Below are 13,202 nucleotides of genomic sequence, written 5' to 3'. Positions count from 1 at the left end.
AAAAGTGGGAGAATTGGGAGGAAATAAAGTGATGACCGATTAGATGCAGGCGCTTCCGAACAACGCGCTAGAGAGGCAAGTTATTGCATCCAAGGGAAAACAAGGAAGACAATAAGTGGAAGGTAATGTTAAGCGAATTCTGCAATAAAACTTTGTGTCGATGTTTAAATTGTTTCCTTCACCTTTACTGGCTGTTCAAACCAGCGTTAAGTGGGGAGTGCTAAAAGGACATAAACTGAAAGTGAAATCAAATAATAAACTTGGAGTAAACGGGGGGATTTAATAAGCTTTCCTTCACTCAAAGAGACTTTGGTCCAAAATCTCTTGCAATCCGAGCCTGTTTCCCATGATTCGGTACAAAAAAGTGTAGACGGCACTCTGTCACTTCGTGACATCCTGCAGCAGCTTAATTTGCTGAAAACAGTTTGCTTTGAAATCACTATGTTCAGTTTAGTACTCCATTACGTGACCTAAAGATGTGGTATTTAGAGCATTTAAAAAGAGGTCATTGGTACTAATTTAGCCAATAAAATTATGGGACATTAAGGTTGCTTTGTAGAAGGTAAAAGGAAATTTTCTCATTTTAATCTTGTAATGGATGGAAAAGTATCGGGCGATCAGGCACACCCCTCATTACACTTGTGGTAAGTGAAAATTTTTATCAAATACTGCAACCAAAACACACTTTTATGATAAGGATAAGGGACAACGGACGTTAATCTTTCAAGGATACGGCATGCATCAATGAAATTAAAATGGAGAAATATTCTTATGTGGTCTCAACAATGTCATAGACTTGACATTTTATTGTTAGAAAGCTGTGCACCCTTCAAAATTGTTCCAATTGTCTTTGCAATGCTAGAAATGTTTTAACTCATTAAACAATTCAGGCAATTACTATTGATTCCAAAGCGGTAAATTTTGCTGTAACATTTTTACTTAAATTGATTCAGTAAAGTCTTTGTTTATTAAAAAGGTCAAAACTTCTAAAAGAGGCGCAGTTGAATGCTCAACAGCGGCACCAAAATTTCGGCGGAGTCTCCTCCAAAATGAATCTTATTTTTCTCGGAAAACAGTTCTCCGGAAAGTCTGCACTCATTGCGCGACTCAGGAATGAGCCCCTGGTTGGTGAGAGGGACAGTGGCGCTGCGTTTGGGTACAACTACATTGACCTGAAACATGCTGAAGGCGAGAGTAGGTTGGCTGTTGCATTTTGCGTCGTTTATACGGGTCAGGCTATGCAAAGAGATCAAGTTGAAGCACGTGTTTACTCAGTAAAACTTGTTCAGATAAATCAGAAAGCGTAGGAAATCCGTTAAATATGTTCAACGTGCTTTGATACAGATGGCCATTTAATTATTTAACACCTCAAGTGCTTTTAGATCCTAAAAAAACCAGGACGCTTTATAAGTTAGGAATCAGGTTCAACAACCACTTCTCAAACCTGTATGCATTTCCGTGCTTAAAATGATTTACTCAAATCAAATATCCAAAAGGCTTTTTGATGCATTCCCAAAGATGAGATGCTTTACTATCAGAAGCCATTTCATAAAGCCCTAAAAAAGCATTCTGAGTGCGCATTAGAGGGAGTGGTACAATGAACTCATGTCAATTTGATAGCTCTCAAGAAACAGTTGTTTAACTTCTCTTGGCAGATCCAAGGAGAGTACATGCTTGGCTGCTGGCTACGACTTTAGGCACGGAGAAGCAACTGCGCTTCCTCTTAAATTCAAAGAACATCTGGAACAGCCTCATTTTGATCTGTGTGAGTATGGGAGAGCCTTGGGAGATGGAGGATTCCATAAATCAGTCCCTTCAGCTGGTGGAGGACCACATAAACCAAATACAGGAAGTGTGTGAAACTGAACTGGCGGAATTACAAAATAGCCGTAAGATATATCTTGTTCTGCTACTCAAATTATTAACCACTGCTTTGTGGAGGTTGCGATGAGATGACTTGACAGAATTTCGAATCTCTCTTTTTGAAATTAATATTGTCTCTGTGAAAGAGGGCAAAGGCACATCCTATAGAGATGAGATCAATTAAAGCATTTCGGCACAAAATAGAGCACTTCTTTTGCTTATTCTTCTAAATTCAAAATTGTTAGGTAAATAAACAAGTTCGCGCTGTTTTATGTACGTTTAAGTAACCACAAACTGTATTCTAATTTTCTACTGATGGACACAGAGTAGCAGCGAATCCTCCTTTCGTACAAATTTTAGTCACATCGGGAAACAGGAATCAGGGAAATTCGGACGAGTAGGTGGGGGTGTCGTTCCCTTTTCCACCATCATAAATTGCGGCATGAGGGTGGGCAAGTTTGCTGCAGTATAATGTAAAAACTAATGTGTTGTGTCGTTCGGCGGGAATGGGTTTATCTTTCGACTGATTTTCTAATCATGATCGGTTCTGAAAGTGGAAGCAGGAAGCCCTGTCTGCACACTCTCAAGCTGACCCGATTAATGTGACCTCAACTGTAATGGTTGTTTAACCGTCTTCTGGAAATTAACGACTGCGTGACTTGGAAGTGAGTGGATTGTTAGGATTTGTTTGAAGATATTATTGTTTGTCTAAGGAACCGTCAAATGCACAAACACAAAAGCCGTTCCTTATCGTAAACAACCGAAAAGGCGAACAATTCCGTCCGACTGACGTATTTTATAATGTGGATGAAGTAGAGAACAACACGTCGATGGCCTACAAACTTTACTGCCATCCGTAAAACGTGTGATCGGGACTCATTTACTCAGTTCTCACCCTGGCATTCCCTTCTTCAGATGTTACTCCCAAAATTAGTTTTTAACAGTGGCATGCAATTTCCCCCTATTGTGAAAAAAAGAAGTTCTCTCCTCCTCAATGCGATATACATGTCTGATTGATTCTTCACTAAAAATAAGCGGTTTATTTCAACCATTCCTGGATGGTATGCCCCACAACCACACCTTCAATAAACATGACGAACAGCAAACTATTACTGCATCGAATCATAATAAAACTTGGTTGATAAGAGAGACAAGCTCGGATCTCGCAACTCTTTGACTAGATCGACTGACATTTGTTGAAGTGAGGGTGGGCTCAGAAGGTAGAAAAGTAGTGCGTAGTTCAAATAAGAGTACAGAACAGATAAACTTGCACATATTTAGAAACCTTATATTGCTTGTAAAACCCGTTTACAGCCCTAAGCCCTCATAAGTTACAAAAATTAATTCGGAGGGATGTTTTAACAACAGCATCAAATTTTTTGTTGGCCCAATGCAATTAAATTGTAACTATTTCACCTATACCCAAAAAATTGAGTCGAAAGCGTTTTTAAGAATCAGTAAGCAGCTATAGAAAGGAGAGGATATATTGGAATTGGCTACTTTCAATCATATGCACGATATCATTCCGTAGTTCCTTCTAATTGTATCCTAGAATGCAGTCAGGCACATTTGCTCCATCCAGGTAATTTTTTGATAAAATTTTTCTTATGAACTAAACCGCTTGAAAGGGAACTTGACTCTCCAGATCACTGCTCCTGAAAATTTAGTCGTGTGTGTGATAGTTCTTAAAATAGCGATTTTAGTTCAATTAAAATCTAGCGCTACTGCAGATATGTAAGTAGTATAAGTGATCTAACATCTTTCACCTAAATAGTTGAACGATATTTTCGCGGATATATTGATCCTGCAATTAGTGCGAAGCCGGGCAGTACACCATCTTCACCGTCCGGACGTCGACTGAGTGTGGTGCTAAGTTACAGCAACAGTACCAGCGAAGGCGGCGATGATGAAGCTAGTGAACGGTGGCAATGGAATTGTCTACATCCTGCTGATCCATCGGATCCGCACAATCCCTTGCCCCCCTTGAATGGGGGTGCATGCGAAAGGAAGATGCGTGTTCCCATTCTCATTGTTGTCACGAAGGTGAGTTGTTGAAGTGCTACACTAGAGACAGTACTATCCATCTACCACAAAAATCCAGCCAAATTAGAGATTGACTAATGAGGCCAGATATAGTGATGTTATGATTGGCAAAGAGATCTACCTCATTTAATCGCAGTGCTTGTTTTTTGTGATTCCTATCAGAGCGATCTTATCGAACACCTGCAGAACGTTCTCGGCTACAACGAGGAGGTGTTTGATGCCATTCAACTGCGTCTGCGACAAATGGCCTTTGAGAGTAAATTGCTTTAAAAAGAGACAATAGGTAGCTTTTTGAGTGCAGTCTATTCTTCCATCAAATAGCATTTACAAAGCTACATTCCTCGGCAGAATGATCTCATGCTTTTCATTGGCTGAAATAATGAAAATTACAAAGTGCCACTCCTTTTCACCTCAATTATACGTTGTGACGTGTAGTAAGTGACGAGTAGTGACGAGTGTAGTAAGTCCTGACAGCATGGAAGGGCATACATTACCAATGTGCCAAAGAGGACTGAGTATATCAGCACAGTCCCTAAGCCATGCCGTAGTAAGGACGAGTTACCTACGGAGTCTAGGGTGCCTGTATAGTTAAACAGAGCGCATAATCTTGCAACCAGATTACAGTCTTTGCTATCTCTCCCTTACTTTTACCTCGTGAACGGATACTGGTAGTGTCAATTCAAATATTAAGATTTGATGAGAATGAGGTGGAGAAGTATTCCTTCCCTTCCCTTCCACTATCCATCCTAACCAAAGCACAAATATTCTCGCAACTAATTTCAATCGGCTGTTTTTCTATCAAGGATGGCATTTATGACCCAAGCTTAGGTACTTTTTTAGTATTCAATGCAAATTATTTCGTCTGTTTTAAAACCTCCTGTAGTTGGCGCTGGTCTCATCTACACTTCCGCACGGAAAGACACAAATATACCCCTACTGAATCGGTATTTACAGCGCCGTCTATTCTGCGAAGAATTTCTCGGCTCGGCACAAATTCTGAAACAGGAGAGCATATTTATGTGAGTTCGTGTAGAGCTAACCGACAGAAATGTGTTTACTCCTGATAAGCACATTCACTTTCACCTCAGACCCACGGGTTGGGACACTCGGGGAAAGATGGAAGGGTTGCCAGTGAAATTGTCGGAGAACTTAGGAGGATTTCCGGGCAAACCATCTGTGAAGTTGAGGATAAGCCTTCGTAACTCTGCTCGTGGTAAGCGATTCGGCTGAATGCATACCTCATTAGACGATAGGACGATTTATCTCGACAGTGAGCTCGATTAGTTTTTGAACTCTGGGTTGTGGTTGTTGTCAAAAATCGGCGCGGTTTTAATACCTCTGCTGTTGCAAGTCTGCAGGTTTCGGTGACTATAGTAGGTGTCCAGCCAGCGATACCAACAGTGCCACTCAGGTGGGTGGGGTTTGCTTACCCCTGACGCTTTTGATATGTCAGATTATTCCCGAGAATTGGCATAAGTCACATGGGCCTGGAAGTAGCTTGTAAATATGCAACTCAGAAAGTAATTTTCTTTTAAGCGCGCAGAAGGGCTGGAATAAAAGCAACCTCAATGACATAAGTTGAACCCAGGTGGTCATTGCGTAGTTCAAATTTGCCCACAAGTGCTTTAATGATATCTACGCCGAAGCGACGTGCACAATAAAACTCACTCTGGTATACTGCTTTTAAGGCCTGCCACACTGCTCAGGAGTGATGATAAAGTTAGTCAATCTATCTTCTGCCTCTTTAAAGGTTTCGCCCCACGAGGAGCAAATGAAACATTGAAAAAGGAGGAGGTAGTGGAGGCCATGGATGAACAGACCTTCCTCGGGCGTATCTTCAATAAGCTAAGCGCCTTGGAGGTCAGTGAGAAAGAAAACTGGAAGCAAAGGACTGTCGAGGAAGACAAAATAGTGCGTCAGGAGCATTTTAATTAGTGCTTATTTGTTAAGAAACTTGAACTAGACGCATGCTATTCCCCTTGATAGGCGGAGCGGATTCACATGGGACGATCAGCAAGCATCGCCCTGGGGATGGAGGTAAGGAAGAGGGAGAGGAGAAAGAGATTGGAGACAAATGCAGAAGAGGACGAAGACGAGGGTGAAGCTGCAGTGCTGAGCAACTTTTTTACCACGCTGCTCAACAAACGACATTCTATGATCCCCCAGCCCCACACACGGGGCAAGCAGTCGGAGAGCTTTTCGCAGGACCATAGGCTCGCCATTGAGGCGATTCGTCTTCGAGCCAGACACCTCTCTAGTGGAGACAGTGGTTGAGTGGATGGTGCTGTTTAAACCAACTTACGATGTAGAATTTTAAGTAGTCTAAAGTAGCTCTCACCTGTAGAATTATTGAGAAATGGGAAATAGGTTTTGTTCCCACCAGAATCAATGATGACCGGAGAGTAATAAGTCAGACCATGTTGCATCAACATAAAAATATCAAACTTTCAAAGTGAAAATTTGTGTGATTTTGAGTATCGAAATGCACTTAGTGGGACTGCCTAAAAACGTACAAACCAACGTTTATGATAAAAAAGAATTAAGTAGAGCGCTACTGGCTTGAATTGATTATTGTCCAGTTTCCTGTTTTGGAGGAAACATAGGTGGACCTAACTCAACTATGTAACGATAAATCTTTCTTTTTAAATGAAGGTGAAAATGACAAACCAAACCGCTATGATATGATCAGCCCAGTTAAGAAGAAAATGATGGAAAAAATACCATCTCCGTCGTCGGAAATGGAGGAAGCCTTCCGTGAGGAGGATGTGGAATCAATGGTAGATGGTGAGTTATGCACGGAAAACTAAGTCCCATAACTAGTTAACAGCAAAAAATGACCTGGTGGCCAAAAAGTTGTGTGCTGGTTCCAAAGTAGTTCGCTGAAATGGTTTAATATCAACTGCAGGGCTTGTCAAATGCACGTGATTGTATGCATTATAAAGCATGAATGATCTAACCGTACAGCACCCTCTCTTGTACCCTGCACTATCGCTTCTTCATTTTGGGCTCTAATGCCATCAAATTTTGGTTGAACTAACCCAGAGCTTTGATTTAAGTCCTCCTGATTTACAAACCAAATTTAACTCGCTTCCAAAGGTGAAACAGAATTTCCTTGTTAACTTTGGTGTTTAGCACGTAGAGAGAGTGATATGTAGCAGTGAACACTGTCCAGAAATATTTTAACAAGCGTGATTCAGGTGATGACCCACCAAATAAGCATTTCACTACATGTTGTTGTTGATTATTACGGTTTGTGTGCAAAACAACCCCCAGTCACAGGTGTTGTGAATGATGACGACTCAAATAGATTGTGTCCACATCAAATGGAAGGCTAGCGAACGGCTTTCACTCACACATACTACCAGACGACAGTAAGCTCAAACGGCTGAATTGGCTTTCGCTTTGGTTACTAAAACTCCTCCCTGTTAGACTGCTCACTGATCGCCTATTGTGTGTGACAAGAAGTGGCTCTTGTGCTTCTTTCTTCAAGCACTCGTGAGGTGAATAAACATACCATGAATTATCTGCAAGTGATCCACTGCCCTTTTTAAGCCTCCAGATTGGGGACCAGTTCATTTCCCGCTGAGCCTACCTGTTCCCAGTGTGGATGGGGGGAGGGGGGAATGATCCTCAGGCTAAATTGTTCATTGAAAATTGTTTCTTGCCATTACCACTAAACGAGTGTATGAGAAATAAAACAAACAGCTGGAAAATAAAAGAAGGGCAGGGAAGTAGGAAATTCAGAGGCTGCGTTTGCTTCCAAAAACCCAAAGTAAAAGCGTAACAAACAAGCCTGTGGTGTGATGTGAAGGGCTTGTAGATTGTGGGTTGCATAAATTATCTTAAGACGCATTCCACAATTACTTCACTGTTGTTATGCAAACCCGCGCGAGCTTGAATTTTGCAGGAGCTAGAAAGAACAAACTTCTACCTCTGTGGAGATATTAACTGTAATTCTGCAATTGCAGATTGCATTCGGCAAACTTATATTATCTCTGGGGAAAGCCCAACGATTTGCCATAGGTATACCGTAATCGCTAATTTCCTACCACTAAGCACACGCATCACTTCGAGCATTTTAACCCGACAATTAAGTCATTTTACTACGAGTATTTATTCACATTCGATTGAGACTCTTCATTCCATACGAGATACCAAACCTGATGATGAGGAAGTGAAACAACCGCTCAATCAAACTGAGGCGCCGACCGTTGAGGAGACAACCGAACCGAAGGAAGCTGCCGAGAATACCAGTACTCCAGATTACGGTACGCTCAGTTTTATGTATAAAAGAGCATTCTCGTGATTCCTCCGTTGTGTGAAATGTAAATTAACCATTGAGTTACCTGTCAAATATTTACAAGTAGTCTACAATGAGAAAACCAAAAAAAAATTTTATTTTTTTACCCACCTTGTGATAAGAACAACAACGAGAAGGACCAATTCAAGAGGAAATCACCGATCAGGAATCCCAAAATCTCGCGAATGAAACCGAGAAAGAGAACTGCCCCTTATTTGCAACGGGAGAGCGCTCATGTACCGAACAGATGAAGGGTGAGCGATTGAAGTCGACCTTGGTCTGTCTAGCCGTCTGTCAGAAATGAGTTCACCTCACTTTCTCTAACGGCAACAAGTTTTTAACCTGTGATTTAGAACTGACTCCAAGTGGCACTTGCGAAGAAGAGACTATGAATTTAGGTGAGGCTTTAGTTGCACTACAGCCTGAGGCTGCCAGTGAAGAAGTCCAGGTGATGCATGATAATATTGACCCCACCTTAGCTGAATGAGTTGACTTTATTAGTAGAAGGGATAAAATTGCCTTTTTATCTTTTTACTATACTGATTTTCTACCAGTCGGTTGGGATGAAAGTTAAAAGTTGACAGCAGCGACAGCTTAAATAAAACTTAGCTAAATCTTGACTCATTTCTTTGTATCGAGGTTCACCTCCAGACCAACACATCTAACAATTAATCTGTAGCATCTCTTCTCCTTCTTATTAACGGGCGAATATCTTAAAAATCCCTTTTAATACCGACTAACGGAATGAATATGAATGCATCAGAGGTGATCTTTTTCACTTCAACCTGGGATTGATAGCTAAATCTTCTTGGTGGAATATAGACCTTCATCAAGAAATTAGGAGTGAGACACGGAAGGCCGAAGAGAGTGAGGTTCAGGCCGGAGCAGTGTCAGAGGAAACAGTGGAGGCGACGAATGTGGTGACTGGTGGAGAAGCAAAGGAGGGAGCCATTTCAAGTGATGGTGGTAAGATCATTTAGTTTAAAACCCACCAAGGCTTTTTATACTTTTGTATTCAGAATGTACTGCAAGTGGTTGGGTAGCACCAAAACTGCATCAAAAACTTCATTTTGAAGACTTTTCACTATCTCATCGCAAGAAATCACAAATCCAATGTTGATTTAATATTTTCTTCCATCTTTCAAACACCTACTTTGATTGATACTATGTTATATTTCATGGAAAAAAGAAAATAAACACTTTTTAAAGCATTTACCTTGCTGGTCCTGCTTCTTGCGCCCTTAAATTGCTAGGTTGATCGAGCTTTCTGAGTGGTAGTGAAAATTGAATTTACCGTTACATACAGCACATCACCAGGACGAAACTAAGCCCGAATCCGAGTGGGAGTTAATCGTGAAGGGGGCCAAAGGAGTGACTGCAGCGGAGTCCGGGATCGAGGCAATTCCTGGTGTCAGTGGTAAGCTCATTCAAGTTATCAACCAATTTCCTGTATGCAAACTGGAGTATCGCGGATCACTTAAACCAACGACCATGTTAAGGCCCTCGTTTAAAGGATCAATCTCCTACGTAGTGGTGTTCCCCCTCCCTTGTAGTAGAGCGGCTTCAATTTTCTTGAAAATATTTATTTCAAAAAATGGACATGCTGACAAATTTTGATAGAAATCGTACGTTTAAGGCATTCCAAATGTACAAATTTAATTGTTTATTCCAAAAGATCACGAAGTTTCTGACAGAAAGCCTTTAATTGCGTAATATGTTCTTGGCAGACTTTTTCGCTCGAAATTTAGTGAGTAAGCACACTATTTGCGCTTTAGATGAGCAAGACGAGGCGTGTAGATTTTGGATTGGCTATTGCACCGACTTGTAGGAATATCCAGAGGCTAATCACATGAATGCGATTGTTAATGCACATCAAAAAGTCAGGGCTTTACTCCTCCTTGTGCTCTGCACTATTTACCTCTTGCTCTAATTTAACTATCATTCTCTAAATGTCATTTGAGCTAACTTGGTGAGTGTGATTTGGGTTTTTGGCTCGGTTCCAAGGCTACACAGGCTTCTCGTCAGATGCGTATGCCAATCAGAGCCAGTGGGATAGCTGAAGCACTGTACAGAAATGACTTCAATGCACTGTTTGCTTTGGTGATAGATCATTTAAGCGTGGATGTATCACGATTGGGGAAATCCCCTATTTTTGATAATGTGGTTGTACTTACCCATAAGGATTAAAGTGATTTGAGGTCATTGTATCAAAAAGACCCCGCAGTCATGGTTATTGGGAGTGATGGGGAGTCAAGTCTTTTGTGTTTACGCCATCTGGGAGGGAGGACAGGCGCAACGGGCGATTCAGGTTCCCCTGTTTTTTTTTTTTTGAAGTCGGAAGAGGTCATGATGCTGGGGTAGAAAATATCCCGCTGACGTACAGAAGGGCCGAGGGGCTACTGGTATGGCCCGAAGGTCATGCCACCCAGCAAAAGTACAATGTCGGAGTCTTAGGTGCCCGCGTAACCAAAACGAGAAGTTGAGCAATTGAAGTGCTGTAGAAGATAAGGCAGTGGATTCCATTTACACAAAACACTAGGCTACATCAAGCTCAAACGGCTTTGGATTTACTCCTAACCTCTTTCGCTACTATTATACCAACTCATAGTTTTTAGCCTGCTCACTGATTGTGTTTACGTATTCTAGTGTTTCTTAAGCTAACGAATATGCCATTGGCTAAACCGAAGGAAAGTAGGTTGTGAGTGGTGGCTCAAACAAGAAGTTTTGTTTAATTACGTGATTTAACCTTAAGGCAACAGTTGTTCCAGCGGACAGGTAGAGGGCCATGAGGTGTAACACGAACATCAACAATGTTTCTTAAATCCTACTGGCTGTCGGTTAACGGTAAAATAAATGAACTGTCGAAAATGTCGCTTTTAGGCGTTCCGCTTTACACCTTCACGGTTTAGAACAGTTGCATCTGTAAATGCATCATCGTGTCCACTCTATTTCAACGGAGAATGCATCAAGTCAGAGGAAATCTTGAGTGATGAGAAACATGAAAATAGAGCTATAACTGTCATTGAGTTGCAACCGAATGGTGGGTTGACTCCACAATTATAACAGACAAGATTTATTTATGGCAACCTAGGCTATTTTAAATTCCACCCTGAATTGATGCTAAAAATTAAAATTCAAAATATTTGCTAAAAAAGTGGAAGGCGGCATTATGTGACTTTTGCCACGGAAGATTTATATTGCTCTAAAGCTGGGTTGGTTCAAAATATTTTTTAACTAAAATAGTTTTTAAGAACCTACAGGAATGACAAATATGCAGTTGAGATCAGGTGATGAATTGCCCGAGGGAGAGCGAGCCCTTTCTTCTTGATAATGAATAGTGGAGGTAACCATTACTGCTACTTGTTCCAGCCATGCTAAATTTGAGTGCCCTTGATACGATTCATTGATAAAAGCATCATATAAGAGGGGAAATGAATCAACAGAGGAGAATAAAACCCACAAGAATTAATTTATCTTATAGGAAGATGTTTGCTTTGAGCCTTTTACTTAAGCCATATTTATGAGCAAAGTGAAGCGACTCTGCCAATTACTGTGAATCCTTTTTCATTCCACTCTGCGAAAGACAAACAATTCTCTTATTTCGAAATGTAGAACTTCCTCAAGGAATCGGGACTGAGGCGCAAGTCAGAGAGAGGGAAGGTCAGGTTGAAACCGTGCCAGGAGAAGCAGTGGAGGAGGCGAATGTGGTGACTAGCAGAGAATCAGAGGAGACAACTATTCCAAGAGATGGTGGTAAGCTTGTTTACTCTGTTTTACACCAAGGCACTTTGCACTTTTGTGAATGGAATATGCTATGGAGGCCAAAAACATGTTGATGCTGCTTCGTGCGTTTTCAAATTTCTCCTCTGATCTAACCCTCGAAGTGGCAGTAAAGGCTGCATCTGTCATAACACGCAGGGCAGCACCAAGGGTACACAAAGGAGGGCCTAGATGAGGCTCCAAGTGACTCAAAGTCGGAGGCAAAGGTGGAAGAGGTAGAAGAAGAGGCTACGACGGAACCAGAGGTCAGGACGATTCCCACTGTTGGTGGTAAGCTCAGATAATTTATCACACAAAATAAGTTTCGAAATTTTCTAAATAATTAACTTTTTGTGGTTGCAATAGAATATTACAGGCCAGTCAAGACAAAAACTGAATTGGAGCCCTCATTTCGAGATGGCATTCAAAGACCCATTCTTCTAGTAACGGAAATTACTTCATTGTTGCAGTAGAGTGCCTTAAATTTTAAAGGGTTTAAAAAAAATTTGTTAAATACACAGAGAAAATTTGAACAGAAGTGGAAGATGTTGTGCGTTCTACGCACTTTAGATTTTATGCAACTGACAAGTTTAATAGAAGCAGACCATTTGAAGCGTTACAAATGAGCTGGTTTCAAGGTTTCTAAGGGAAATCTTTCACCTGCACACCATGATAATGGTTGACTTATTTACTCTAAATTTCATAAAACAACAAACGGTTTACGATTCAGATGACAAAAACAAATCGAGTGGTCTTAGGGTTATCTAAAGGACTGACGTGTAGCAATTTCTAGTGACTTGTCAAATTCATATGATTGTTTATAGGCATCGAAAAGAAGCATTTTTCTCCTCATTGCGGTCCGCACAGTATGCTTCACATTTTAAATCCCCTCTTCCTTTCTAAAAGGTCAGTTGAAATAATCGGATGAATGTGGTTAGAGTTTACGGCTCAATTCCACAACTACACAGGCTTTTCGTCAAATGCGCAAAGGAAATGGAAACTGTGAGGCAGCAGAACGCGCTGCGCATAAGTGGTTTGAAAGCAATGTTTGCCTTTTGTGGTAGATCATTCAAGGTCGTATGGACCACGACATAGTAAGCCGTCTATTTCTGATAATGAAAGAGGACGCATTGATTGCGATCAAAATACTTTGAGGTCAGCGTACCAGGAACAAACTCCAGTCATGGTTATTATGAGTGATGGGGAGCTAGGTCTTTTGTGCCTACACCAACTGATA

General features: G+C 41.1%; 1 protein-coding gene across 1 annotated transcript in view; it reads left to right on the top strand. All coding sequences in view use genetic code 11, as the record gives it.

The window, feature by feature from the left end:
- Window positions 1-594: 594 nt before the first annotated feature.
- Window positions 595-13,202, top strand: part of EGR_05573 (Cytoplasmic dynein 1 light intermediate chain) — a gene marked incomplete at both ends in the record, with an annotated part of 25,511 nt that continues 12,903 nt past the window's right edge. Inside the window, 17 exons of the mRNA XM_024494822.1 lie at window positions 595-644; window positions 977-1,194; window positions 1,656-1,889; window positions 3,638-3,906; window positions 4,069-4,162; window positions 4,790-4,925; window positions 4,995-5,119; window positions 5,657-5,817; window positions 5,893-6,175; window positions 6,559-6,690; window positions 8,058-8,174; window positions 8,329-8,460; window positions 8,560-8,604; window positions 9,029-9,172; window positions 9,513-9,623; window positions 11,819-11,959; window positions 12,125-12,256. Coding sequence (XP_024350742.1) covers window positions 595-644; window positions 977-1,194; window positions 1,656-1,889; window positions 3,638-3,906; window positions 4,069-4,162; window positions 4,790-4,925; window positions 4,995-5,119; window positions 5,657-5,817; window positions 5,893-6,175; window positions 6,559-6,690; window positions 8,058-8,174; window positions 8,329-8,460; window positions 8,560-8,604; window positions 9,029-9,172; window positions 9,513-9,623; window positions 11,819-11,959; window positions 12,125-12,256 — 2,524 coding nt within the window. The remainder of the gene's footprint in view (window positions 645-976; window positions 1,195-1,655; window positions 1,890-3,637; window positions 3,907-4,068; window positions 4,163-4,789; window positions 4,926-4,994; window positions 5,120-5,656; window positions 5,818-5,892; window positions 6,176-6,558; window positions 6,691-8,057; window positions 8,175-8,328; window positions 8,461-8,559; window positions 8,605-9,028; window positions 9,173-9,512; window positions 9,624-11,818; window positions 11,960-12,124; window positions 12,257-13,202) is intronic.

This window comes from Echinococcus granulosus (assembly GCF_000524195.1).
Source record: "Echinococcus granulosus chromosome Unknown EG_S00042, whole genome shotgun sequence".
In the NCBI taxonomy this organism is placed as follows: Eukaryota; Metazoa; Platyhelminthes; class Cestoda; order Cyclophyllidea; family Taeniidae; genus Echinococcus; species Echinococcus granulosus.
Note: the sequence above shows the minus strand (reverse complement) of the source record. Positions and strands in the feature narration are given on the sequence as shown.